Source organism: Oryctolagus cuniculus, chromosome 4 (genome assembly GCF_964237555.1).
Source record: "Oryctolagus cuniculus chromosome 4, mOryCun1.1, whole genome shotgun sequence".
Lineage (NCBI taxonomy): Eukaryota > Metazoa > Chordata > Mammalia > Lagomorpha > Leporidae > Oryctolagus > Oryctolagus cuniculus.
In genome coordinates this window covers 167,441,288-167,467,107 of record NC_091435.1, presented here as the reverse complement: position 1 = coordinate 167,467,107, position 25,820 = coordinate 167,441,288, and the positions used below count along the sequence as shown (strand labels likewise).

At 44.3% G+C, this 25,820-nt stretch overlaps 1 protein-coding gene across 4 annotated transcripts in view; it reads left to right on the top strand.

Moving 5' to 3' along the window:
* GADL1 (glutamate decarboxylase like 1) overlaps window positions 1-25,820 on the top strand; it is a 199,150-nt gene that overhangs the window by 94,923 nt on the left and 78,407 nt on the right. For all 4 annotated transcript variants that reach the window (XM_070072897.1, XM_070072898.1, XM_070072899.1 and 1 more), the window contains one exon: window positions 21,043-21,242. In XM_070072897.1, the coding sequence (XP_069928998.1) occupies window positions 21,043-21,242 (200 nt within the window). The remainder of the gene's footprint in view (window positions 1-21,042; window positions 21,243-25,820) is intronic.

The following is a 25,820-nucleotide window of genomic DNA, read 5'->3' as shown; positions in this document are numbered from 1 at the left end:
GGCTAGATGAGATGGTAGAGAAGATCTATGCTCTCATCATCCTAGCAACTTCAGGATGCTGGGAGACAGGAGAGATGGGAGACGTCCATGGGTTTTTTGGGGTCACTGGGCATCAGGGCAGTGTAGCTGTTGGACCACGGCACCCTTCTGGCAAATGTGCTGAGCCGTGATTGGGTTGGAACTGGCTTTTTGTAGTAGACTTTGCCCCATGGTGCAATAAAACATAGCCTCCCCTGCTTTCTCACAAGTTCTAAGTGGTCAGAAATAGAGAATGTGTGGCCTTGGAAGGGGCAGGCTGATCCACACAAGGGCACATGCCGGGTGTCTGGGACCAGGGAGTGATGTGCTGGTGATGGAGCCGGGAAGAAGTCAAGACCACAAATGGAGGGCTGTGGGTAGCAGGTTAAGAGGGTGTTTGTTTCCCTGGAGGCACATTGTTTCCTTTGAGAGAAAAATCAGACCCTGTCTTCTTGTTCTCTCTCAAAACTCACTGAAGCTTCGACACACGCCAGGGGCTGTTTTGTTCTGCCCGGTTGCTGTTGAGGCCTGTTCTCTGTCCAAGCATTGGCTCAGCCCATGTCCCAAAGTTGTCCAGAGGTGGGGCTACTGGCCTGGCATTTGTACTGGACTAGATGCTCCTCTACTATTCTCATGCCCAATACAGGCCTGGCGAGCTTGATGGACAGACGAATGAGTGGATGAATCTGGTAACCCAACTAATCCCATAGAGATCCCATGAGGGAGAGATTACAGTTCTGCCAACTGTACAGATGAGAACCCTGATTACAGAAAGCATAAATGACATGCCCAGAGCCACAAAGCTGGTAAGGGATGGAACTGATTTGGGATTCAAAACCAGGCAGGCTCACTCTACAAGCCACACTTTTAATTACAAAGCTCACACATTCCCAATCAAGATGGCAGGGAGTGGATCAACCTTATTTGTTACCTAAAATGATGAATTTCAGAGTTGCGATTTTTATATAGAAATAGAAAATGTTGATTTAGAAAGAAAATCCGATGGTATAATCTTCTTAGGGCCAGGACAAAGCGCAATGGAGTTGCTGATGATTTTGCTAATCCTGCCTCACTCTCTGCCTACCCAGCCACTCTGGTAAAGCTGACTGATAAATCTCCCAGCTCAGTTTAGTCCCCAGACTCTTGCCTGTAGGTTTTGCTCATTACACTTCTCCTCTTCCAGCCCAGGATGTGCAGAAAGACTGGGCTACAGATGGAGCAGTCATGACCATTTTAAATACACCCGGTTCTCTTGTCCCTTTGGGATATTTGCAGTTCATCAGGCCAGCGTTTCTTTGCATGGTTCGGAACTGTAATTCCCACACTGAGAGATTGATTGGCTAGAGGATCCTCGAAATCGTCTCCCCCTCCTGCTTCTAACCCAGCAGAGTCCTTCTGCGAGCCTTCCTTCTCTCCTCCTTGCTTTTCTGCTCTTTGACCACGGCAGTTTCTCCTTATTGCTTGCACACAATGAGCTTTCAGTTTGAGATTCATAGCCCTTGCTGCCCCATTGTTTCAGCAAAGATCCATTGCAAATGGCAAAACACAGCCTTAGAATAAAACAGAGAATGAACTTGTTTCATCATAGAATATGCTGAGGGAATAGCAGAAATGAAAGAGTTGGCGCTAGTGTGGGTCTGGATCATCAAATGTCATATCCCATAGAAACTCTGTGATGGATTTCTCGAACCAAACGCAATGACAGTTTTATTTTGCAAATGTAAGTATCTTTTCCACTAGCTGCGCATTTACTGTGTAAAGGGATTGGAAATGTGCCTTAATGAAAATAAAATACAAGTACTTGTTCTCTTTTATTTGAAAAATATTTAAGCATTTGAGAGAGAGAGAGAATCTTCCATTTTCTGATTCACTCCCTAAACAGCTACAACAATGGGAAAGGGCCAGGCTAAAGCCAGCTACCTGGAACCCAATCCTGCCCTCCCGCATAGGTGACAGCGGCTCAAATAATTAGGCCATGTTCTGCGGCTTTCCCTGGCACAGAAGCTAGGAGCTGGACTCAACAGACACTCCAATATGAGAAACTGGTGTTGCAGGCAACAGCTTAGCCTGGTGGGCCACAGCGCCTACCCCTGCCTTAGTAGCTACATATACATTGTGTGAAGAGATTGAAAACCTGCCTTAATGAAAATAAAATACAAACTCTTGTTTATTATTTCATGTATTTATGTTTAAAGCTAATTATTAAGAGGCAGATAGACATACAAAGAGAGGCAGAGAGAGATCTCCCAATCTTCTAGTTCACTTCCCAGATGCCAGGATTAACTGGGATTGGGCCAAGCCACAGCTGGGAGCAAAGAATGCAACCCAGGTCTTCCACATGGGTGGCAGGGACTCAACCACCCGGGCCATCACCACTGCCTTCCCGGTGTGCATCAGCAGGAAGCTGGTGTCAGGAGCCAGAGCCGTGAATTCAAACCCAGGTGTGCTGATGCGGGACATGGTTTTCTTAATGCCTTGGCTAAACACCTGCCCTGCTCATTCTGTCTGGTTTGAAGGTTTTGGATATATGTTTAAACATTCGTATCTCTGTGATTTGGAGATGCTTGTCTTACTGAGTGTCTTTCCTTTGTGGCTTGTCTTAGAACAGAGGCTTAAAAATTAGGAGTTAAATCTAGCCTGTCACCTGTTTTAGTAAATGAAATATCTTCGGAACACAGCTATGCCCGTTCACTTTAGTGTCCTCTATGGCTGTTTGCCTGCTACAGCACAGTGGAGAGTAGCTGTGACGAGGTCCTACAGCTTCAGAACTGCTAGAATCCCCTATCCAGTCCTTCATAGAAACTGTTTGCCCATTCCTGTTTTGGCCACCCAGAGAGGGCTTTTGCCTTCCCCACTCTCTAGGGGTACTTTAATGAGGCAATTTCCCTGGGATCAAACATGATTTCACAGTGGGCAAATCGATTTATGATCCTTGAAACCCAGAAAGACCAGTGTTCAGATTTTTATCTCTGCTGGGATTGTCCTTCATGATTTTCTTGGTTTTCTTTTTTGTTTTGTTTTTTTGTATTTTTTTTTCCATCCCCTTGGAGCATAGTTTCTTTCTTTTTCTACATGACTTTCATAAGACACTTAATCTTTCTGAACCTCGGTTTTTTTTTTTCTTGACAAAATGGAGACACCACCTACAGAAGTAATTTTTAAGTTTATGGAAAATGGAAAATTAAATTAAAGGTTGTTTATTTTGGTGCAAAACCTGTTTGAAATCCATGCATTTTTTTTCCAATGAGTCATATACATTTTATTTTTTTAACTTTTATTTAATGAATATAAATTTCCAAAGTACGATTTATGGATTACAATGGCTTCCCCCCCATAACGTCCCTCCCACCCACAACCCTCCCCTTTCCCACTCCCTCTCCCCTTCCATTCACATCAAGATTCATTTTCGATTCTCTTTATATACAGAAGATCAGTTTAGCATACATTAAGTAAAGATTTCAAGTTTGCTCCCACACAGAAACATGAAGAGAAAAATAATAGATGATTTTTTAAATGATGATGAAATCAGATCAGACCTATTGTCATGTTTAATCCCAGTGAGAGTCAAGTTGGGAATTGATAATTTCTTCTTCTTCTTTTTTTTTTTTTTTTTTTTTTTTTTTTTTTTTACAGAAGATCAGTTTAGTACGCATTAAGTAAAGATTTCAACAGTTTGCACCCCCATAGAAACACAAAGTGAAATATACTGTTTGAGTACTTGTTATAGCATTAAGTCTCAATGTACAGCACATTAAGGACAGAGATCCTACATGAGGAGTAAGTGCACAGTGACTCCTGTTGTTGACTTTACCAATTGACACTCCTGTCTATGGCATCAGTAATCTCCCTATGCTCCAGTCATGAGTTTCCAAGGCTATGGAAGCCCTCTGAGTTCTCTGACTCTTATCTTGTTCAGACAAGGTCATCGTCAAAGTGGAGGTTCTCTCCTCCCTTCAGAGAAAGGTACCTCCTTCTTTGAAGACCTGTTCTTTCCACTGGGATCTCACTCACAGAGATCTTTCATTTAGTTGTTGTTTTTTTTTTTTTTTTTTTTTTTTTTTTTTTTTTTTTTTTTTTTTTTTTTTGCCAGAGTATCTTGGCTTTCCATGCCTGAAATACTCTCATGGGCTTTTCAGCCAGATCGGAATGCCTTTAGGGCTGATTCTGAGGCCAGAGTGCTGTTTAGGACAACCACCATTCTATGGGTCTGCTGAGTATCTCGCTTCCCATGTTGGATCACTCTCCCCTTTATTTATTCTATCTGTTAGTATTAGCAGGTACTAGACTTGTTTATGTGCTCCCTTTGACTCTTAGAACTTTCATTATGATTAATTGTGAACTGAAATTGATCACTTGGACTAGTGAGATGGCATTGGTACATGCCACCTTGATGGGATTAAATTGGAGTCCCCTGGTATGTTTCTAACTATACCATTTGGGGCAAGTCAGCTTGAGCATGTCCCAAATTGTACATCTCTTCCCTCTCTTATTCCCACTCTTATGTTTAACAGGGATCACATTTCAGTTAAATTTCAACACTTAAGAATAACTGTGTATTAATTACAGAATTAAACCAGTCATATTAAGTAGAACAGACAAAAAAAAACTACTAAGAGGGATAATGTATTAAGTTGTTCATTAACAGTCAGTGGACAGTGAGAGAGAGAGACAGAGAGAAAGGTTTTCCTTTTTGCCGTTGGTTCACCCTCCAATGGCCGCCCGGGCTGGCGTGCTGCGGCCGGCACACCGTGCTGATCCGAAGGCAGGAGCCATGTACTTCTCCTGGTCTCCCATGGGGTGCAGGGCCCAAGCACTTGGGCCATCCTCCACTGCACTCCCTGGCCACAGCAGAGAGCTGGCCTGGAAGAGGGACAACCGGGACAGAATCCGGTGCCCCGACCGAGACTAGAACCTGGTGTGCCGGCGCCGCAAGGTGGAGGATTAGCCTGTTGAGCCATGGTGCCGGCCCCAAGCAATGTCTTCATGACCATGTCAAATGTCCATCCCTGAATGGCCTGGTTTTAATTCCTTTTTCTATGCATGTTTTGAAGTAGCTTCAGATTTTGAAAAAATTCCTTAACATTAAAGGAAATGCTGTTTGCAAGTATGTAGGCATTATGGGGCATTCAGAGAACACTCAAAAATATAATTTCTCTTTTTCTTGTATGTCCAAATTGAGGAGTAAGCACCTAGAAATGCACGGCATTTTCTGTTTGAGTAAAGATCCATTAGTACAGTGAAAAAGTCCTTGTCACTTTAGGACATTGCTATATCATATTAGGAGTCTTTGGGAAAAAAAATGCTTGTGTCCACTGTATCTCTGTTTCTAGCCAAGTGCTTCTCAATTCATTTTAATGTATTATTTAAGGCCATTTTCCAAGAGGATTGCCCATAGTTATAGTAATATCAACAATTTCCAACAACTCTTCGGTGGGATTTATATAAAGAAGAGCAAGGAACTTGTGTTTCAGAAATTGCCTTCCTGCACAGCATTTTTCTTTTCTATAAAATCAATCTCCTGCCTCTCCTTCAGCCCTCCGAGGCCAGACCTCTTCAGGATGCTCAGACTCCAAGAAACACAGGCCAGGGGCTTTGCTGCTGAACGCGTAAAATTCCATTTGAAAAGGAACTGGACCCTCATTAACAGCATCACAATGAACTGGAGACAGAGATTGATTGTGTTAAGTAGTGTGCTCCTGGTGTGGAATTGCTCTCCTAGCCTCAGACCAAAGCAATACACTTGCTCCTTCTTGTCTTTTTCCAACCTGAAAAAGAGCAGTTTCTTAGTTTGTCTACTTATTTGGGAGGGCTGCAACTAAGCCATGTAGGTAGAAGAGATATGTCTCTTGTTAATAAATATCGTTTTACAGGCATTCCCTTAATTTTTATGCCATGAACATATGAAAATGACACATATGAACAATAAAATATCAGGAGGTGGGCCTTGTATACCATCAGGATCCTTAACTTACAGATGAATGGGAATGTGATATCACAAAGCTAAGTGGTGCAGCTGCAGCTACATAGTACAGCCTCAGAGTTCAGAAGTAGCAAAGCAACAAAGAGATAACACTTCTGTCTGAATGGTTTTTGCTGTGTGTGGGTTGCCAGGTATGCAAATAGCATTCCTCTCCCAGCATGCTCTTGCTATGCAGCAGACACCACTCCAGGCTCCAGTGTGTTTCCTCATCGCATTTTCTCTTGGCCTCCACCTCGTCTCTTCTGCTGCTCCACTCCTCCTCCCTTCTCCCCCTCCTCTCTGTTCCCCCACCACCTGCACCCCCTCCCCTTTTCCATTTGTTTCTTCTCCTTTTCTTTCTCTTCTTCCTTTTCTCTCCTAGTTCCACCTCCTTGTTGGCTGCCTTACATCCCTTCTACAACAAAGTGTATCAGATAGAACACACGTGTATCAGATAGAATCACTGAAGCTCAGAGTTGGAAGTTTGGGTCGGGGAGAGCCAGGCTCACAATTCCTCCTATCCGAGTTAAGTGATTCCTCTGCACCACCACTAGTCAAATCACAGAGACACAGCAAATCGAAGAGTTGAATGGATGCAGGTCTTCTGTGTTGTTTGTAACTTACACCCATGCCATGATCCTTAGACACGTTGCACAGCTTGCCGTTCATTTCTCCACTCTGACTAGGACCCCAGCGTGATGCATCTCTAATCAATCTTCTCTTGAGCTATGCAGGAAAGACCTCTTGCACTTGTACTCACGCACAGAACTCTGATCATGGACACTGAGAGCACAGATAGTCACGCTGGTTTATATGTTCGCATACAGTATCAACACTTGCCACGTCTCTGCTTCCAACATGAATGCAATGCTGACCAGAACGTCCAGATTAGAGCTCTTTGGATGAGAGGTCAAGATTCTCAGGGCAATGGTTTTCAATCCTGGCTGTATATTAACATCACTTGAGGAACTTTAAAACATAACATTTATCTTACCTGATACCAGAAATTCTGAGTTTTTTGGGGGGTGGGTAGTAGCTGGTCTAAGGACCCTTCATGACTATTTTTTATATTATTCAGATCATCCTAAAAGCACCTAGGCTTAAAAATCACTGTATTGATTGATCTTGAGTTACATAGTTAATATAAGTCATATGAGCTGTTAATTTTAATTTTTCCCTTCTAACAGCATAGAACGAAACAGAAAATATCCATCAACATTCCATGTAGTGTCAGTTTCAAGTAAAAATGTAGGTGAACACTTCAAAAAGTTTATGGAAAATGGAATGAACAGATAAGTTTATTTTGGTGCAATTTTTTTAAAACCCATGCAGTGTTTTTCATAAGACACTTTTCTGTGAAGTTGTTGAAGTACCTTCACTTTAGGGTAGATACCATGTCCCGTATTTTAAAATAACATCTTACTGTGGGATGTAGTCAAAGTTTAGACAACCACTTGTTTTAGATCACCTTTAACAGAGGTGTACCAATGATGGCCAAGGGAAATTGGGACAATCTCCATGTGTCCTAAGAAGAGAAGCCCAATCATGCTATTTTTAAATGCTTGCAGGGCATGCAGAGGTATTGCCAAGTGATCCTAGCACTATCAAATGTCCCTTCCCTATTTATAGAAGCACTTACACATTCTCTAAGAAACTGAGTCCAACTTTCCTCTCTGCTGGAGGCTGTGCCATGGTTTCAAATTATTAAGTTGCATTTCTCAAAAATATCTTTTAGCTCAGTCTCCTCATTTTCAACTTAGCTCATTCCATTCCCTGGTTAGGGATACTTAAGGAAGATTTACACCTCGGGAGAAAATACAGGATCTCAGGTCATGCACTCAAGTTTTCTCATCAGTTGGAAAAAGCCCTGCTCGGTCTACAGGCCTTGGACTTAACCAAACTGTCTGTAAACTTCCAGGATGATGGCTCAAACATTTGCGGATCCTTGGTGGTTTTTACAGATGACAGCAAACTCATTCAGTGCCTACAGCAACTTGACTTGATGGTAACATATAAGCCCCAATCAGGGAAGCTGGTGCCTTCTTAGGTCTTCTGAGCCCTGCCCTTGGAGTGGGCAGGGAAGGAATCCCAGGCTCCTCTCCCTGGCTCCCCTCCTCCCTCCTCATTTCTGGCTATGGGTGTGCATGCTTTGAAGGCTGCTCTTTCCGCCATCCATTTTCCCGTGAGGATGCTATGTTGCTGCTGGAAGAGAGTAACTCAGAGGACCCATGGGGAGGGTAGGGGAACCCAAGGAGGCTGTGGCCGAGTGAGGGTCACACTTCCCTCCACTGGGAGATGGCCAGAAAGGAGTGAGCACTTGTGCCCACTGTGCATGCAGCCCACCTCCTGCCCCCTTCTGCCTTGGGCTGTAGCAGAGTTGCAGGATCTGTTTCAGAAGTTACAATACACACAGTGGGGATTTTGCAAAACAGGTCAAATGCGTGAAGGAAAGGAGCAACAACGCAGCTTTGCAGAGCAACTTAACAATTCTCAAAAGAAGGCCAGAGATTGAAAACAAATGCAAGTATATACCATGGGAAACTTCTTTCATATCATCACAAATGAAATCATGATGCGTTCTAGAAGAATACGTCTACAGGGGACTGTGAAGCTAGTACGGCAGTGAACTGAGCTAGGAGAGGAAAGCCCATGCCGGAAACATGGCACACAGCACTCAGAAACCTTCAGAAATGGCTTCAGTCAGGCCATTCAGCTCAGTAAACTGAGCTGGTTTACAAAGGGGCTGCCAGCACAGCAGTGTTTGAGAAAACAGAGGCCAACATGAACTTTGTGCAAGGAAATGATAACAGGACAGGCTCCAATATGTCACTTGATGGCAGAAGATAGCAGGGAGGTCTGTTCCCTACTTCTTCAGAAATCCAAGCACAAGCACTAAGTACCTAACGTCTTCCAGAAAATGCAAGCAATGACAAAAGGCATGAGACAGAGAATTGGAAATTAACTGAAGACTTAAGCAGAAGTTGAGTTACAGGTGATTCCAATGATTGGGAGATACTGGAGTGAGATGGTAAAGAGAGATGATTCAGTTGATGAAAATGGACTCAGAACTGGTCATAGAAGCTTGTACATCAGGGTGTGTACCCTTTGCAGAAATTGCAGAACCAGTGAAGTTCAATGTGCCTGAAATTAGCCTTTCAGATCGCAAAGGAGAAGGCACGGAAGCAGTCCGCTCTGGTAACAAGTTCAAAAGAAGACGCGTCCACTTGTCAAAAACAATAAGGCTTTCTTCAAGCTGGATCGGACGCCGGATGAGGTTAACAATTTTTATATTCTGATAGAGAATGAAATCGCTACAACAGAAAGGAAATGAATTAAATAAATAACTCTGAAGAAGGCAGATCAAAGAAATGCCATATGAAAAGCAATGGCTATGTAAAGAATTCACGGCTAAAGGGGATACCTGCTTTGGGTGATAGGTGAGCAAAATGCTGAATACACTCTTGGTAGAAGCTGAGAAAGGTGAGGGTTGGTCAAAGCTGAAGGCAGGCTGGCGCTGTGGCTCACTAGGCTAATCCTCCTCCTTGCGGCGCTGGCACACTGGGTTCTAGTCCCGGTCGTGGCGCCGGATTCTGTCCCGGTTGCCCCTCTTCCAGGCCAGCTCTCTGCTGTGGCCCGGGAGTGCAGTGGAGGATGGCCCAAGTGCTTGGGCCCTGCACCCCATGGGAGACCAGGAGAAGCACCTGGCTCCTGCCATCGGATCAGCGCGGTGCGCACGCTGGCTGCGGCGGCCATTGGAGGGTGAACCAACGGCAAAAAGGAAGACCTTTCTCTCTGTCTCTGTCTCTCTCTCTCACTGTCCACTCTTCCTGTCAAAAAAAAAAAAATGAAGGCAGATTCCAAGTAATAAGTAAATATATCATCCGATAATGTTGAGTGGATGAAACACAGGATTTGCTGTCAGTCAATAACTGCACAAGACTAGGAAATCCAGACGTAATTTCCACAGCAGAACAGGGACACAAGCATGAAATAAAGGTAAATGCAAAAACTGTGATGCTGCAAATGATTTTGATGACTGGTTCTTAATCTTATCATAGATGTCATAAAACGTCCAATATATGTGAAATCCAGAGAGAGGAGACATTTGTGAGGCTGAAGGAAAAACACAAATGAAGGCAAAAGTAGTGGATGGACATGCACTTAGGGAAACAGAGACAGTCGTTGTATCGGTCCGTATTTGAATGAAATACCTGGGACTGAGAGATTTTATTATAAAGAAAAGGGGAATATTTAGCTCAGAGTTGTGGTGTTTCAAAGACATGACACCAGCAACAGCTGGGGTCTGCTGAGGTCTCCTGGCAGATGATGGAATCATGACAGAACATGTGTGGGTGAGAGATCTCATGGCTGGCATAGGAAGCCAGAGAGAGACTGTGTCCCCACAATTCCTTCTAAGGGGGTGCCCCAATTGACCTAGGGATGTCCCACTAGGCCCCACCTCTTCTAATACCACCCCTTTGGGCAGGGTTGTGCTTCCAATACATGAACTCTCGGGGAACAAACTCAAACCATACCCACTTACGCACTTCATGCATTTGTGTCTGGATGCAGATGACTGAAGATGCCTAAAGGTGATGTGCTAATGGTTGAGTTTCTCTATGTCAGGTGGAAACCAGATGGTCTGCTACTTTTGACATGGCTCAGACACATCCATATAAACCTATGCCTGGGACTGACCTGTGCTTCAGCACATGAAGCCTCACCCTGGAGTGATATCGCTGTACTGTCCCTTCTCCCTTTGTATTTTTTCTATCCTCTCACTCCCTTCCTCCCCTTCTTCCTCCTTCCCTGATCCTCCTACCTCCCTCTACCCCTTTCTTTTCTTCCTCCTTCCCCCTGCCTCCCTCCCTCCATCCTTCATTCCTGCCTCCCTGCTTTCCCCTTCCTTTTTTCTGTCCTCATCTCCTTCCTTTCTCTGTCCCTCCTTTCCAACCTGCCTCTTCTTCTCTCTCTCCCTCCCTTCCCTCCTTTCTTCCTTACCGGACCATAGACGCCTCAGTCATACACACTGGCTTTCCCCATGGTTCAGGCTGATTTGCTTCTTTTTGGAGAAAATAACACTGATGTTATTGTCCTGTGCGTCCTCTCTTCTGTTCACCCCATCCCTACTACTCAGCAGTCAGTTAACATAACCATTTTCCCCTCCCTATATAAAGAAACTGAAAGACACCTAGACGTTACACCTTCACTGGTTGGCTCCTTAGACTTCAGTTCACCGAGTGTACTCCCTGAGCAGCTCTCACTCTGCACAATGTTTTGTCTTCCATGCACATCACCCTGAGACTAGGAAAGAGCCGCAGCATCCAGGCCATCAGTGGGAGCTTAAGTAAGGTCAGCCCCAGCTCCATTCAGAAGATGAAGACCATGCATAGCTCTATTAACACTACGATTTTTTTGTAATCATCAATATATTCTGCTAACTTGGTCTACTTCTATAACTGTAACTGGCAAATACATTGCATTGGAAGGGTAGGTGTGTGAATGTTATGAAATGCTCCTTCCAGAAACAATGAGAACTCTAGAGCAGATATCCTGTTCGGCAGTTTGGGGAAAATTAGTCAAGTGAAGCAAAAATGGGTACTGAGGGCTGAGAAGAGACAGGGATTACAGGAACGCACTGGAGAGAAAGAGTGGTGTGTTGGGTGTTGACTGAGGGGTGTTCGCAGCCCACATTAATTCAGATTCTTTTTTCAGTATTCATGTACAATAGATAGAACAAGTATCATCAGTTCCATTAGGTCGATGAGAAAAATGAAGCCCAGGATGTTAAGTGACTTGCTTTGAGCTCTGACACCGAGTGACTAAATCAAAAGCGGAATCCACATTTGCTGATTCTCCCTTTATTCTGCCAAGTCAGTAATGAAGTGTAGGTTGTAGTGGCTCCATGAGCCTTTGGAGCTCTCACTGCAGATCATTCTTACTGTGGCATTTAAGATTCTGGGTGACTTGGCTACTCTTTGCCTTCCCCGTCTGTTCTCTGCAGCGATGCTCCACTCGTTAATTAGCTCCAGTCACTCTGCGCTCATTCTGTCCCGTCTTCCAGCAGGCGGCTCCTCGTCTTTCAGCTCTCGGCTGACATATTTCTTCTTTAGAAAAGCCCTATCTAACATCCCTCAGGAGCTGAGAGATGACCTGCCTTGTTCCTTGGAGCAGCTGTTCTTTCTCCCGTTCCAGCACACTGTACTCTAATTGCTTGTTTTTTTCCCCCCATCCCTTTCTGAAACTTCTAAAGGATAGCAACTCTCTCATCTGCCATTACATCACCAGGGCCTGGCAGAGTTCTTGTAGATGAGGGTACTTGTTTATTTCAGTGCAGAACACTTTTGAAATCCATGTTCAGCTTCTTCTTAATGTGCATTTTCCATGAACTTTTGTAAATCCTTCATATACATGGATATCAAAAAATTTTGTACCGAAGAAAATTACTTTTAAATTCCATTTTCCATGAGTTTTGGGAATTGCCTTCATATAAAAGTGCTCAAAGTCTTTTCTCTGGGACCAGCATTGTGGTGTAGCAGGTAAAGCCACCACCTGCAATGCCGGCCTCCCATATGGGCGCTGGTTCGAGTCTCTGCTGCTCCACTTCTGATCCAACTCCCTGCTGGTGCACCTGAGGGAAAAAAAAAAACAGCAGAAGATGGTTCAAGCCTTTGAGCCCCCGCCTCCCATGTGGGAAACCCAGAGGGAGTTCCTGGCTCCAGCCTGGCCCAGCCCTGGCTGTTGCAGACATTTGGGGAGTGAACCAGTGGATGGAAGATCTCTCTCTTCCTGTCTCTCTTCCCCTTGTTCTGTTACTTTTCCTTTCAGATAACTAAATAAATCTTTTTAAAAGATCTTTGCTCAAAAAAAAAAAAATCCAATGCCATATGGTGTAGTCATTTGAAATCATTTTTACGATCTAGATTGCACTTTCTTCTGTTTGTACCTTATATGTGGTCTTGTTCCTTCAATTAGCAAATATGAGGCCATTTGCTACCTCCATGAGGTGGTATGCCCTGGCTACTAGCATAATAGTGCTTACTATGTAACTGATCCTTAACACATACTTTTGGAATGAATTGATTAGTACAGGTGACTAATATACCCATTTCCTAAAGCATTTAGTTGAGACAATTTTTTTGCAAGTCAAGAATGATTGCATGGGATAGAATATGGAAACAGCCATAGTAGAAGAGTTTTTGGTGGCTTCAGTTTGGTAAGCTGAAAAACCAGGACTGCAAGGAGTGAGGAAATATAAAAGCTTTTGTGACCTACAGAAACCTGACATTAAGTGGACTCATAGGGTCTATTAACCCCCTCAGAAAAGAGACTTCAGGATCTGATCTACCTGTGGAAATCAAAGCTGGCTTAACCAATCATGAGAAGGAGAACATGCAACCACCGATCAATTACAGGCTTTTAATGACATCCTTAGTTATCTCGAGAGTCACACGTATTCAGTAAAATCTCAAAATGATTACAAAGCGTGATGTTACCACAAGGAAGACCAGAAATCATCTCTAAGGAAAGGGTCTGAGACATGACCTTAGTTGTTCTGGCCTCAAGTTCAATGTGCTGTCTGCTTCCCATTTCCCTCCTTTACCTCTTTTCCTCCAGGAAGCCTTCATGGGTGTTTGTGCAACGCGCTCTTCCACACGCATTTCATTGTGCATGTTGATGCAGGAGTGTAATGATTTAAGAGTTCAGGCCCTAACACTAAACATCTTTGGTTGACACCCAACCCTAACATCTGATAGCTAGTTGACCAGCAGTAGTAAACTGAATGTTGATGTGCTGAGAAATGTGTACAATGAACTTGATGAAAATAATATAAACAATCTCAATGGTTGCTCTGAGATTTAAATGAGCTCAGGCATACACAATGTCTGGCATATAGTAATAACTCAATAAATGTTAGCTCTGGTCACTATTATTATCTGGTAGGTTGTGGGGAGCAACTTGGACTAGACTAAGTTACTGGAATTAAGACTTATTCTATGCATCTGCTCTCCCACAATATGGCGCTAGGAGAGGAGTAAACAACTTCTACACAGCTGCCTCCAGTTTGACCAATAACCTGCAGGAGCTGATCCTGTTCCTGATTGGAGGAGAGCAGCGTACTCGGCATGTGGGTAGCAGAGTTGGGATTGGTGGAAGAGGACTATAAAGGAGGAGAGAGACAACACGCACCAGGAACATCTAAGGGGAACATCTATCTGAAGGAACACCTGAGCAGCCCCCAAGAGAGCCGGCCAGCGGTGTGCCGCTCCCCCGCGGAAGTGGGGAAAGTGGCAGGGGGAGCTGCCCTTCCATGGAGGTGGAAGGGTTGGCAGCCAACCTGGGAAGGACCAGCAGCAAACCTGGGAAGGGCCGAGCAGACAAAAGAACAGCGCAGAGTCTAGTGTCGTTCCTCCGTGAAGAGGGGGAGCGACATAATGGTGCCATGACTCGCATAGGAAACCTAGGAGGGAAGAAGCGGGAAAAAGTGGGAAAATACCAGAGAGAGAGACTAGGGAAGAGCCTAGGGAAAAGCCGGATGGAAAAAGTGCCGGAAGAAGTTAGGATTGAAAGCAAAAGTGAAAGCTGGAAGAAACATAGACTCAGATACGGACTATGGCGGGGAAGTTAGGAGAAATCTATGGTTGAAAGCGAAAGTGAAAGCTAGAAGAAACTTAGACTCGGATACGGATTGTGGGGAGAAGCCAGGAGAAATGAGAGGGGAATATTGTTGGAAGAAAAGTTAGGAAACATACCGGGTAGAGAAAAATATGTTAGGGAGGATGAAGCCGTGGGGGCAGACCGAAGTGGAGATGTAAGCTAGGTTGGGATTCGTCAAGTCAGCCCGGGGAGCAAAAGGCGAAAAATTAAAACTAGAATGGAGATGTAAGCTAGGTTGGATTTCGTCAGGTTAGCCCGGGGAACTTAGACTGAAAACTAAACCAACCGATAGCAGAAACGTGAGCTAGGCTGTGATTCGCGGAAGCCGCAGAGCGCAGAGAAAGTGCGCGGGGCACAAGCGGAGAGAGCGCACGGGGCGCGAGTAGATAGGAAGTGCGGGGCTGGCGCGGAGGCCGTGGTGCGGGCTCGAAGGGCACAGAGACCACGGAGCGCGTGTGAAGCTGGGAAACTGCGCAGATGAGAGAAGCGCAGGCTGAAGCCGTGCAGAGCCGGGAAGCCGCCGCAGGGCGGGCGCCGGGAAGCCACGGGGATAAGAGAAATAGAAGTATAGAAGTAAAGTGAGAGAAATAGGAATGCTGGCAGATAGAAGTAAAATAGGAGAGATAGGAATGCCCAGAGATAGAGAAATAGAGAAAAATAAGGCCTCCCCACAACACGGCAATGAGAGGGCTTGGATTCGGTCTGCCTGATTAGGCGATAAGCACCAGCAGGCAGTTCGAGCAGAGTATGAGCTGCAGGTCACTGAAGATAGGCACGAATCAACATCAATAAGTCTCCCCACAATACAGCAATGAGAGGGCTTGGATTCGGTCTGCCTGATTAGTAAGGCGATAAGCACTTGCAGGCAGCTCAAGCAGAGCATGCGCTGCAGGGCATCGAACTCAGGCACGCATCAGCGCCTAAAAACCTCCTCTCAACATGGCAAAGAGAGGACCCAGATTCGGTTTGCCTGATTGGTAGGGCTTGTAAGCACCTGTGGGCAACTCTAGCAAGCAGAGCAGAGTGTGCGCCGTGGGGCACCGAAGACAGGCGTGTATCAACGCCAAAGAATAAAAAGAAAGGGGGAACTGTGGGGAGCAACTTGGACTAGACTAAGTTACTGGAATTAAGACTTATTCCATGCATCTGCTCTCCTACAATATGGCGCTGGGAAAGGAGTAAACAACTTCTACACAGCTGCCTGCAGTTTGACCAATAACCTGCAGGAGCTGATCCTGTTCCTGATTGGAGGAGAGCAGCGTACTCGGCATGTGGGTAGCAGAGTTGGGATTGGTGGAAGAGGACTATAAAGGAGGAGAGAGACAACACGCACCAGGAACATCTAAGGGGAACATCCGGATAACATCTGAGCAGCCCCCGAGAGAGCCGGCCAGCGGTGTGCCGCTCCCCCATGGAAGCGGGGAAAGTGGCAGGGGGAACCGCCCTTCCACGGAGGTGGAGGGGTTGCCAGCCAACCTGGGAAGGACCAGCAGCAAACCCGGGAAGGGCCGAGCAGACAAAAGAACAGCGCAGGGTCTAGTGTTGTTCCTCCGTGTAGAGGGGGAGCGACAGTAGGTTAGCTACTATGAATGCAAAAAAAAGGAAATCAAAGTTATGGTCTTAGTACTTATATAATATGCCTGCCATTTTCCTATTTTTCTTTACTGTGTAGTCCACTATTCACCTTCTGCTACTTTCCTCTACAAAGGGGCCTGACTTCTTTGCAGCTCCCTTGCTCAGACTCCCCAGCCAGTTGGCTTCCTGCTAGGTTTCCCCAGCCGAAGGCTCACATATGAGATTGAGGTTGGAAGGCCCGGGGTGTATCTCTCTCTGCTTGGGTAGTGTTGAAGGGAACAAGAGCCAGACTGTAAAGTGGTAAGGTAGAATTTGTTTTGGAACTATTGCAACAGGGGATAGAGACCTCAGTGTTGAACTGAACACAATCCTGAACATGGTGTGGACAAATCAGGATTTATAGCCAAGAAGTAGGATGAGGTCAGCTGATAGAAAATGAGTAAGAAAATATTCAGACTAAACAGATCTGCAAAATATTTCTATGTAATACGGGTCAGAGGAATCAAATTCCAAGGGTAAGAGATGAAGAATTGGGTCAGATATTACGGGTGATCAGATATCCAAGGGGAGGAGATTCTCTTTAAACCAACTCAGCAGGATTCTTGCTACCTCTGGGCAATGAAGCATGACAAGGATGGGAGCCAGCGCAGAGGCCATACAGGAGCCTAATTGAATTTCAGTCGAAGAGGGAACCTTTCCCAGTGGTATCGCTGGCAGGAGCTCACTTCTCCGCTTCCCATCCCTCTCCAAACAAGGCCCAACTCCATGTTCACATGCCCACCTGCGAGCCACAGTCCCCAGGCTACCTGTCAGCTTTCTGCCTAGGGAGGTGAGCCAAGAGAGAAGTCAAGAAAGCAAGAGGGAAAGACAGATTCCTGAAGACGGGTATCATTTAATCCCAATCCAATGGTGGCTAGAGATATGTGACTGGGTTTCAATTATTTATTTATTTATTTGTTTGAGAGACAGGGGTTGGGGTCAGAGCTCCATCTATTTGCTCACTCCCCAAATGCCCACAACAGCTGGGACTGGGCCCAGGCCAAAACCAGGAGCTGGGAACTCATTCCAGGTCTTCTACAGAGGAGGTAGGGACCCAATTACTTGAGACATCACCGCTGCCTCCCTGGGCTGCATTAGCAGGAAGCTGGAGTCAGGTGCTGAAATGGGGAATTGAACCCAGCTACTCCCATATGGGATGTGGGTCCTTAACTGCTAGGCTAAACATTTGTCCTGTGACTAGTTTTTTAAAAACATGAGCCTATAAAAACTCACCCTTTGGTTTAAGCTTCTTTCATTTGCATTGTACAAGTCTTACTATGATGCGCATTAATTAATCTCTGAGAACACTTTGAGTTAATATCACAATACAAATAAACTGGCATTCCCAATGGATACTTGTCTCTGAAATTCATAGAACTAGTATTTATGGTTCTGATAGGAGTAAGGGTGTGAAGATTATACTTTTATTTGATAGCACAATAATAACTAATCACATTTTTTCGAAAATGTTAATTTTTACTATAATTACTCCAAAATATTTTCTCTGGGGATCTGAGCGTCTTCTCTTAGTTGATGTATACCTTAAAATGAAAGGGCATCACATATGAGTCTTGATGTGAATGGAATGGGAGAGGGAGCGGGAGATGGGAGGGGTGCAAGTGGGAGGGAAATCATGGTGGGGGGGAGCCATTGTAATCCATAAACTGTACTTTGGAAATTTATATTTACTAAATAAAAAAAATGAAAGGACATCACATCCATTTCCATACAAGGTTATAAACTCATATGCAAAGCAGGAACTTTTGGGGGAAGTTTTCATTTATTTTCAATAAAGTAAATCCCAAGCCTACAGTTGTTCTTTGTGAAACCTTCCCAAGGCAGGAGGGTTTTTCAGTGCGAAGAAATTAACTGTGTCACCACTGCACGACAATCGCTCACTCTGCTGTGTGCTTTCTCGACTCGCCTCTTCCCCATTAGCCTATGATGATGCAATTTGTCTTCCGATAATGGATTGGCCTTTTCCCTCTTTCAATCACTGGCATGAGCCCCTGAAGCTTGCTCTAGACACATCCAAAGTTCATTTGCTTTGGGGACCTTTTGAATCTTTCATGGTTGATGGAAGTAAATTTATAATCACAATGCCAGTATGAGGGTGTGTGTGCCTGTGTTGTGAATGTGTGTGCATGTTTCTTTCTTAAAATATATGCAGTGGCCTTTTAATGCTATAATATATGACCAGAACTATAGTTGCTATAGAAACAACAGCCAAATCTCCTGACCTTTAAGGGTAGGCAGATGCGGTGGTGGTAGCTATGAGCAGTCAAGAGGTTGTTGATAAGATCAAAGTAAAGATTTCAGAGGAAAGGGTGTTTTCTACTTCTGTGTTCAAGTCAGAGCTGTCTGCTCTTCCTTTGTGTCTGCTAAGAATATCTCTGAGGACCAGACTAAAGGCCAACTAGTATTCCTTTGATGATTATTTCATACTCAGTTTATTGTGGATCCTGGATGGATGAGACTTTGGAATTCTTGATTACATTTGCTATGAAGTGTTTCACATCATGTAAAATCATGCCTTTTGATAACAGAACATATTTAGATCCAGTAAAGTGACCCTGGAAGACCATGCTGCTATGAAGATAACAAATTTGTACTTTCATTAGCAATGTGATACCTCGCGATTTTTCTTCTCGTTCTTTAAGGACAAACTAATCCATTAAATGAAGCAGATTTAATTTACTCTGATCACAAAAGAATGTTTTCTGGGACCCCTCTGCTAATGGGGAGTTCTCTTTGTAATTTCTTTACAGGACTGATAGTTTTGCTTCATTGGGACAGGGTATGCCAGAGGAAAAACTCACATCTGTGCCTTTATTCTAGTCACACTACACACCACAGGAATGGGAGAGAAGGGTGGCTCTCGGGGAGTGTCATCACCATTGTCCTGAGTGCTTACTGAGGGTACTCTGTGCCCAGGAAGGGCTGCATTCCCAGGTATGGAAATGTGTAGAAAAGGATTCCTGCCCTCAAGAACCAACTCGGCCACACAAGTAGAGAATAAATGTTGGGATGACTTACTGGGTAGGAATAGCACAGGAACAAGACCAACAGATGCAGGCAAATACCAAAGGAAGAAGTATGTGAAATGCATTGGAATAGATAAGGAAGTTGAAGGGGAAGAAAAACTTGAGATGGGACCCAGAAGAATGGAGCCAGATAAAGAGAGGAGGCCATGTTTAGTGCTAGTAGATTTCAAGTTACAAGTAAGTAGCATGTATTCTTGTGAAGCATGAAATATAATAAAAAAAGAGACAGGCTCAAGCAAATGTTGTGAGCAAAGATACAGAGGGGACATGGTCTAGTGGGTAAGGGACATAACTGGGGAGAAGATGACTCTAAGAAGTACTTCTGGGAATGCAGCTGTTCAGGGAATTGTGAGGGCAATGAATGACAGGATAGGGAATCTGGGCTTTGGAGGACACCAGATGACACTGAGTGTAACATGGCTCACACTCAGATAATATTGGGGTGGTGAGTGAAGACCCTAGAAAAGGGATAGAGTCAGTCGTTATTTTTCTGTAAGAGCTAACTGGTCAATAAATGCAAATGGAATTGGTTATGGCTAATAGAAGACAAACATAAAAGGCCCTTTGGGATTTTAGCTGATGTTTGTGATGACAAGAACTTGTTCCCTCTTATTTAACTCATCCATAGCACTTTCCTCAGGTTTTTACCCCTGGGTTAAAAAAGACCTACTTTTTTGCCTATGGAATTGTATAAAGTATGTATAGCATGTCGGGATCTACCCCCCTCCACACACCACACACACACACACACACACACACACACAGAGTGTGGAGCTTTGAGTGAGTTTCAAGCAGATTTCTTCATCTCAAAAGTGACCCACCTGGCTGGCGCCGCGGCTCAATAGGCTAATCCTCTGCCTGCAGCACTGGCACCCCGGGTTCTAGTCCCGGTTGGGGTGCCAGATTCTGTCCTGGTTGCCCCTCTTCCAGGCCAGCTCTCTGCTGTGGCCCGGGAGTGCAGTGGAGGATGGCCCAAATCCTTGGGCCCTGCACCCGCATGGGAGACCATGGGAGACCAGGATAAGTACCTGGCTCCTGGCTTTGGATCAGCACGGTGCGCCGGCCGGCCGTTGGGGGGTGAACCAATGGAGAAAGGAAGACCTTTCTGTTTCTCTCTCTCCCACTGTCTACACTGCCTGTCAAAAACAAAAAGTGACCCACCCAGCTATCATAAAGAAGATGACATGGTCTTCATAGCTGCTCTATACTAGTCAGCTTAACTGTGCCCATTGGATCTAGTATTGTCAGCTCTGGGGAAGACACAATGGGTAATCATGCACGCCAATCGTGTCCAACACAGGAAAGCCCACCTTTGGCACAGTGCCTTGGAGGAGTGTTTGGTGTTTTCAAAATTGAGTGTATTCTAAAAGTGGATGAATATCACATGTTTTCTCTGATTTGTGATAGCTAATCTGTAGACTATAAAAAATTTAATGTACATGAGTGAAATTGACATGTTGAGATTTGATTATTGCTTATAGCTCTTGTCTACATGCCTGCTGAGCAGTGGTCTTCCTACTTTTAAGTTTGTTGAACTCCCTGTAGTGGATAATTAAGCCTTTGACTATAAACTAAATTAAAATGTTATCATAAAATTTAAAAAGGGGAGGGAGGAAAGTATCCTATTCTTATAATTGCATCTATGAACTCCATGAAATAAGTTCTTGTTATGTTAATAAGCCATATAATAAAAAAGACAAAAAATAGAAATGGACCATCTTGTAATTTTTCTTTCTCCCTTTTCCCAAGGACCTTCTTAAGAAATGCTACTCTGCCAACGCATCTTACCTCTTCCAGCAAGATAAATTCTATGATGTCAGCTATGACACAGGAGACAAGTCCATCCAGTGTAGCAGGAGACCAGATGCATTCAAGTTCTGGATGACCTGGAAGGCTCTGGGTACCTTAGGCCTTGAAGAAAGAGTTAACCGTGCTCTTGCTTTATCTAGGTACCTACCTGTGTGTGTGTGTGTGTGTGCGTGCGTGTGCATGTGCATGTCAGAGTGTCTTTAATGGAAACAGCCAATGAAATCAACATTTGCAAAGCCTGTACATGTTCATGCGAATTGTCCCTAATAAGCCTTTTCCTCGTGTCAGGAGTTGTGAACACTGCCCTTGATGAGCCTAGCCTACTGAGGGAAGGCTCACTCAGGTGAGAGGCAGATGAAGTGCAGATGCCTCTCCTTTTTGGTACATGGGGTCATGGTGCTCCAAGAGCGCTCAAGAGGGCCTCCTTGTGTGTTCTTGATAGGCACTGGTAAAGACTTCTTGGAGCTGACATTCAAATAAGACCTAATGAAGAGAAGGGGAGACGGATGACCCAGGAGAAGAGAGCATCAGGTCCAAATCTCTGGCTGTGGGGAGATCCTAAAATCTGGTTGTGATTCCAAATACAGGAAAAGCAGATTTCTCAGAATGTGTGCGTAGGGTGAAGGCATGGAGAGACAGGGAATGTGGAATCAGCATGTTGCCTCTTAGTAACTTAAGAGACAAACTTCTGTCAGCACTTTCAGGGACATGGGAACAGCTCCTGAGCTACAGGTGCCAGACACTTGCCACCTGGACAGGACAGAACTATGACTTTAGATTGGTGGATGCAAACTGACAAGTCACAGCCACATTTGAATGAGCTTGGTTGGCTTGCACTGCATAGGGTTGCCCTGTATCATATTAAAAAAAATTCAGGTGTTCAAAATAGGGGACATTTCTCAAAAAATAAGAATGTTTGGCTTCTCTTAAAGGATTGGAAGGCTCTCACTCCCACATAGTCACAGTCAGCACTCCATGGAGAGCCACAATCCCCACCACTTCCTCCCTAGCCTGTTGCCTATGTTCATGGAGATGCAGACACAGAGGACTTAAAGCCTAGCCCCACCATTTACAAGCTATTTGATTTGGGCAAGTTTCAAGTTGCTGAACTTCTCTGCACCTCAGTTTCATCCTATGAAATGGAAATGGTAACGGAATCTATTTCAAACAGTCTTGTGAAGATTAAGTGAATTAATATATGTAAAGCACTTGGAACAATTCCTGGTATATGGTATGCCTGTCATGAGTTTTAATTATCATTTTTTACCAGCTTGGCCACTACGGGCAAAAGCTTTGGTGATCTCTGATTTGGCTAGTCCTTTCTACTTCACTCCTTGTTCATGCATCACTGGCAAAAGCCTGAAGTATCTCCTAGAGACTTACAACAATTTCCGTTTTTTGTTTGTTTGTTTCTTTACGTTTTTTTCCTTTTGAGAGGAGGGGTGGAGAGAGAGAGAAAGAGAGAGAGAGATTGATTCCCATCCTCTGGTTCACTACCCAAATGTCTGTTGTAGCAAGGCTGGGCTCAGGCCAAAACTAGTAGCCAGGAACTCCATCCAGGTCTCCCAGTGTGCATAGATAAAAGCCAGTCACTTGGGCCATCACCTCTGCCTCACAGGGGCTGTGTTGGAAGGAAGCTGGAGTCAGGAGTTGGAGCTGGGTGTCAAACGCAGGGACTTGGATATGGGACGCAGGTGCCTCAGCTGGCTTGTGAGCCACTCAACGGACTGCCTTCTCCCTACAGTTGCCCTTTTCTATATTTGGAGTGAAATGGCCGAGAGTGTTCTGTTGCACAAACTTTCTGAACTCAGTGTTGAGAATAGTGTTTGTTTATTCCCAGGGTCTGCAGGTTGGCTAGCATGTGTGTACCCCCTGGCTGAGGATCCCCACATCTTTCGTCTTCCGTGGAACATCGAGCTAGCTCAGCATATTCTTGTCCTGATGCCCATGCCAGAAGCCCAAGAAGGCAGGCCCAATTGTGCAAGCCCACTCTGAGCTCCTGATAGCATTGTGTTTACCAGCATCCATTGGTCAAAACACATCATAGGGTGAAGTCCAGTGTTGGCACAGGAAGCACCATCTGTTGTAGAAATAACTGCAAAGTTATATGGCAAAGATATGCGAGGAAATAAAGAGATGGCTTCAGCACTTTCATTAGACTTTTAGAAATCAGCAGTTCTGGCCAGCGCCGCGGCTCACTAGGCTAATCCTCCGCCTAGCGGTGCCGGCACACCGGGTTCTAGTCCCGGTTGGGGCGCCGGATTCTGTCCCGGTTGCCCCTCTTCCAGGCCAGCTCTCTGCTGTGGCCAGGGAGTGCAGTGGAGGATGGCCCAGGTGCTTGGGCCCTGCACCCCATGGGAGACCAGGAAAAGCACCTGGCTCTTGGCTCCTGCCATCGGATCAGCGCGGTGCACCGGCTGCAGCGCGCCGGCCGCGGCGGCCATTGGAGGGTGAACCAACGGCAAAGGAAGACCTTTCTCTCTGTCTCTCTCTCTCACTGTCAACTCTGCCTGTCAAAAAATAAAAAAAATAAAAATAAAAATAAAAATAAAAAGAAATCAGCAGTTCTGGTGATTATAGTTTAAGTAGTTTGAGAATTCTGTGAGTATCATATCAGGACTGTTTTCATGGTAACAGAAACCTTAACTCAAGGTATTATAAACAAAGATAATTTATTATGTCACCTTACAAGACTAGCCTTGGGTGATGTCTGAAATTTCTTGATCTAGGGCTTTAAGTAATATCCAGCCTCAATCTCTCTCCATCTTTCAGCCATGCTTTGCTTCTTGTTGAGTTTATTCCTATGAAAGAAGGTGGCTGAGAGGAATGTCAGATCTGCATTCCTCCTAGTTCAAGTTCAAGATCAACAGGAGAGTGTTCTTCCTCAACAATCCCAAGGAACATTTAATTGTCTCTGGGTAAGGTACATGTCCATCTTCGAATCAGCCACCATTGCTCAGGAAACAGTGATGCACTCAATAGTCAGCGACTCACAGGCGCTAGCCTGGCACTGGGGAGAGTGGCAGCTCCTCCTGGAGAGAGTACGCCAAGTCTGCGTGAGGACTCTGCTTCTACAGAGCCAGACTACACTCTGTGGCAGAAAAATGAGCCTGGGCACCGTCAGTGCTCCTAGCTGCCCCTTGAACTAAGAGTGTGGAGACTCTATTCTCTTTTTCTTCTGCTATTTAAATATGGAAGAATTTCTGCATTTTTTTTTTTGGTCTAAGCTGCTAAGCAATTCAATGACAGGTGTCTTGAAATAAGACTAGGGATATAAATATTTTATGAACGTATTTGTTATGAAGTTAGCATTCATCTCAGGGTGGAATTTAGTTTAAAGTCTAAGGATACTTTCTAATTTTTGCAGAGAAATATCACAGGAGGCTAAATGTTAACGTTTTGATTCAATTCAACAAATGCTCATTGTTTATAAATGTTTGTCATGTTGAATTGAGTGGAATTAACATTTCCATGAGCATCACTAGACTCTGTGACCTATATTTAAATATTTGAAAAATAATCCTTCTTTCATGCTGTATCTCATAATAATTTCTTGTTTTCGTTAACTTTCCACATTCCCGATATCCAACAGTGTATTCCTGGGGTTAGGCAAAGTCATCCTGTTCTCCATTCCCAATGCCAAGAGAAAGGACAAAGTCCTTTTAGGCATGTCAGTTGGAGTGAATGTAAAATTATAAATTTGACAACAGTTTCACTGAGAATTGAGAATTATAATAAATTAGCAAAGAAAGGCTTTATTTTCATGGTCTTATTTTTTTTATCAAATTCATTGTTTGCTTAGCTTTTTTACTTTTTAGGAAAGTTAGAATATTTTCCCAATTTTAGGATCTACTTTGTTTGCTTAAATTAGCTCTCAGGAGGAGAAAAAAGCCCCAGTTTGTAGTGTCTGCCAATTTCCATGGTGTAAATATTCCCATCATGTCCCATTGAAGGCAATCGTAGCTTGCAAAATTCCTGATTATTTAACCACGGGCCATCCTCAGCTAGCTAATATGGTCTAGAACATTGTTCTAGAATGCCACTAATTTTGTGAGCCAACAAAATCAGTTCAAACCACTGACTGATGAATTAAAATGCCATTTCTCCTCCAGCCCACTGACCTATGGCCTATTGCTTCAGAGTTTATCAAATAAAAATAATTGTCATTCATGAGAAGGTTGTATGTGGCATAATATCCAGGTCAGATTATCCATTATTTTATGTCCAAGTATGATTTCCTACAGTAAATAACAACTCTATCAAAGCAAAGCTTTGATTGTGTCACTATTTGGGGTACATATCTGTTACTGGCATTCTAGGTGTGTACTCCATATCTATTGTAGCTTAGATATGAGTTTCAGACCCCAGGTAAGGTCTTTGAAATACCAGAAAAGTTGTACAACTCTTCCCTCTTCTATTACAGTCAAGATTGCACAATTCCAGAGAAACAAGGTTTTCATATTTCTGAATATAAGTGGAACTTTATTTTGAAATTTGTATATTTCCCTTGAGATCTAAAGACAAGGCTTGCTTTCTTTAAAAAAAAAAAATCAGGCATTGAATTGAGAAAGAGAGAGAGAGGGAGGGAGAGAGAGGGAATCTTTCACCTTCTGAATCACTTCTTGAAAGATGGCAACAGTTGGGGCTGGACAGCCTGAAGCCAGGAACCAAGAACTCCATCCCAGTCTCCCATATGGTGACATGGACCTAAATACTTG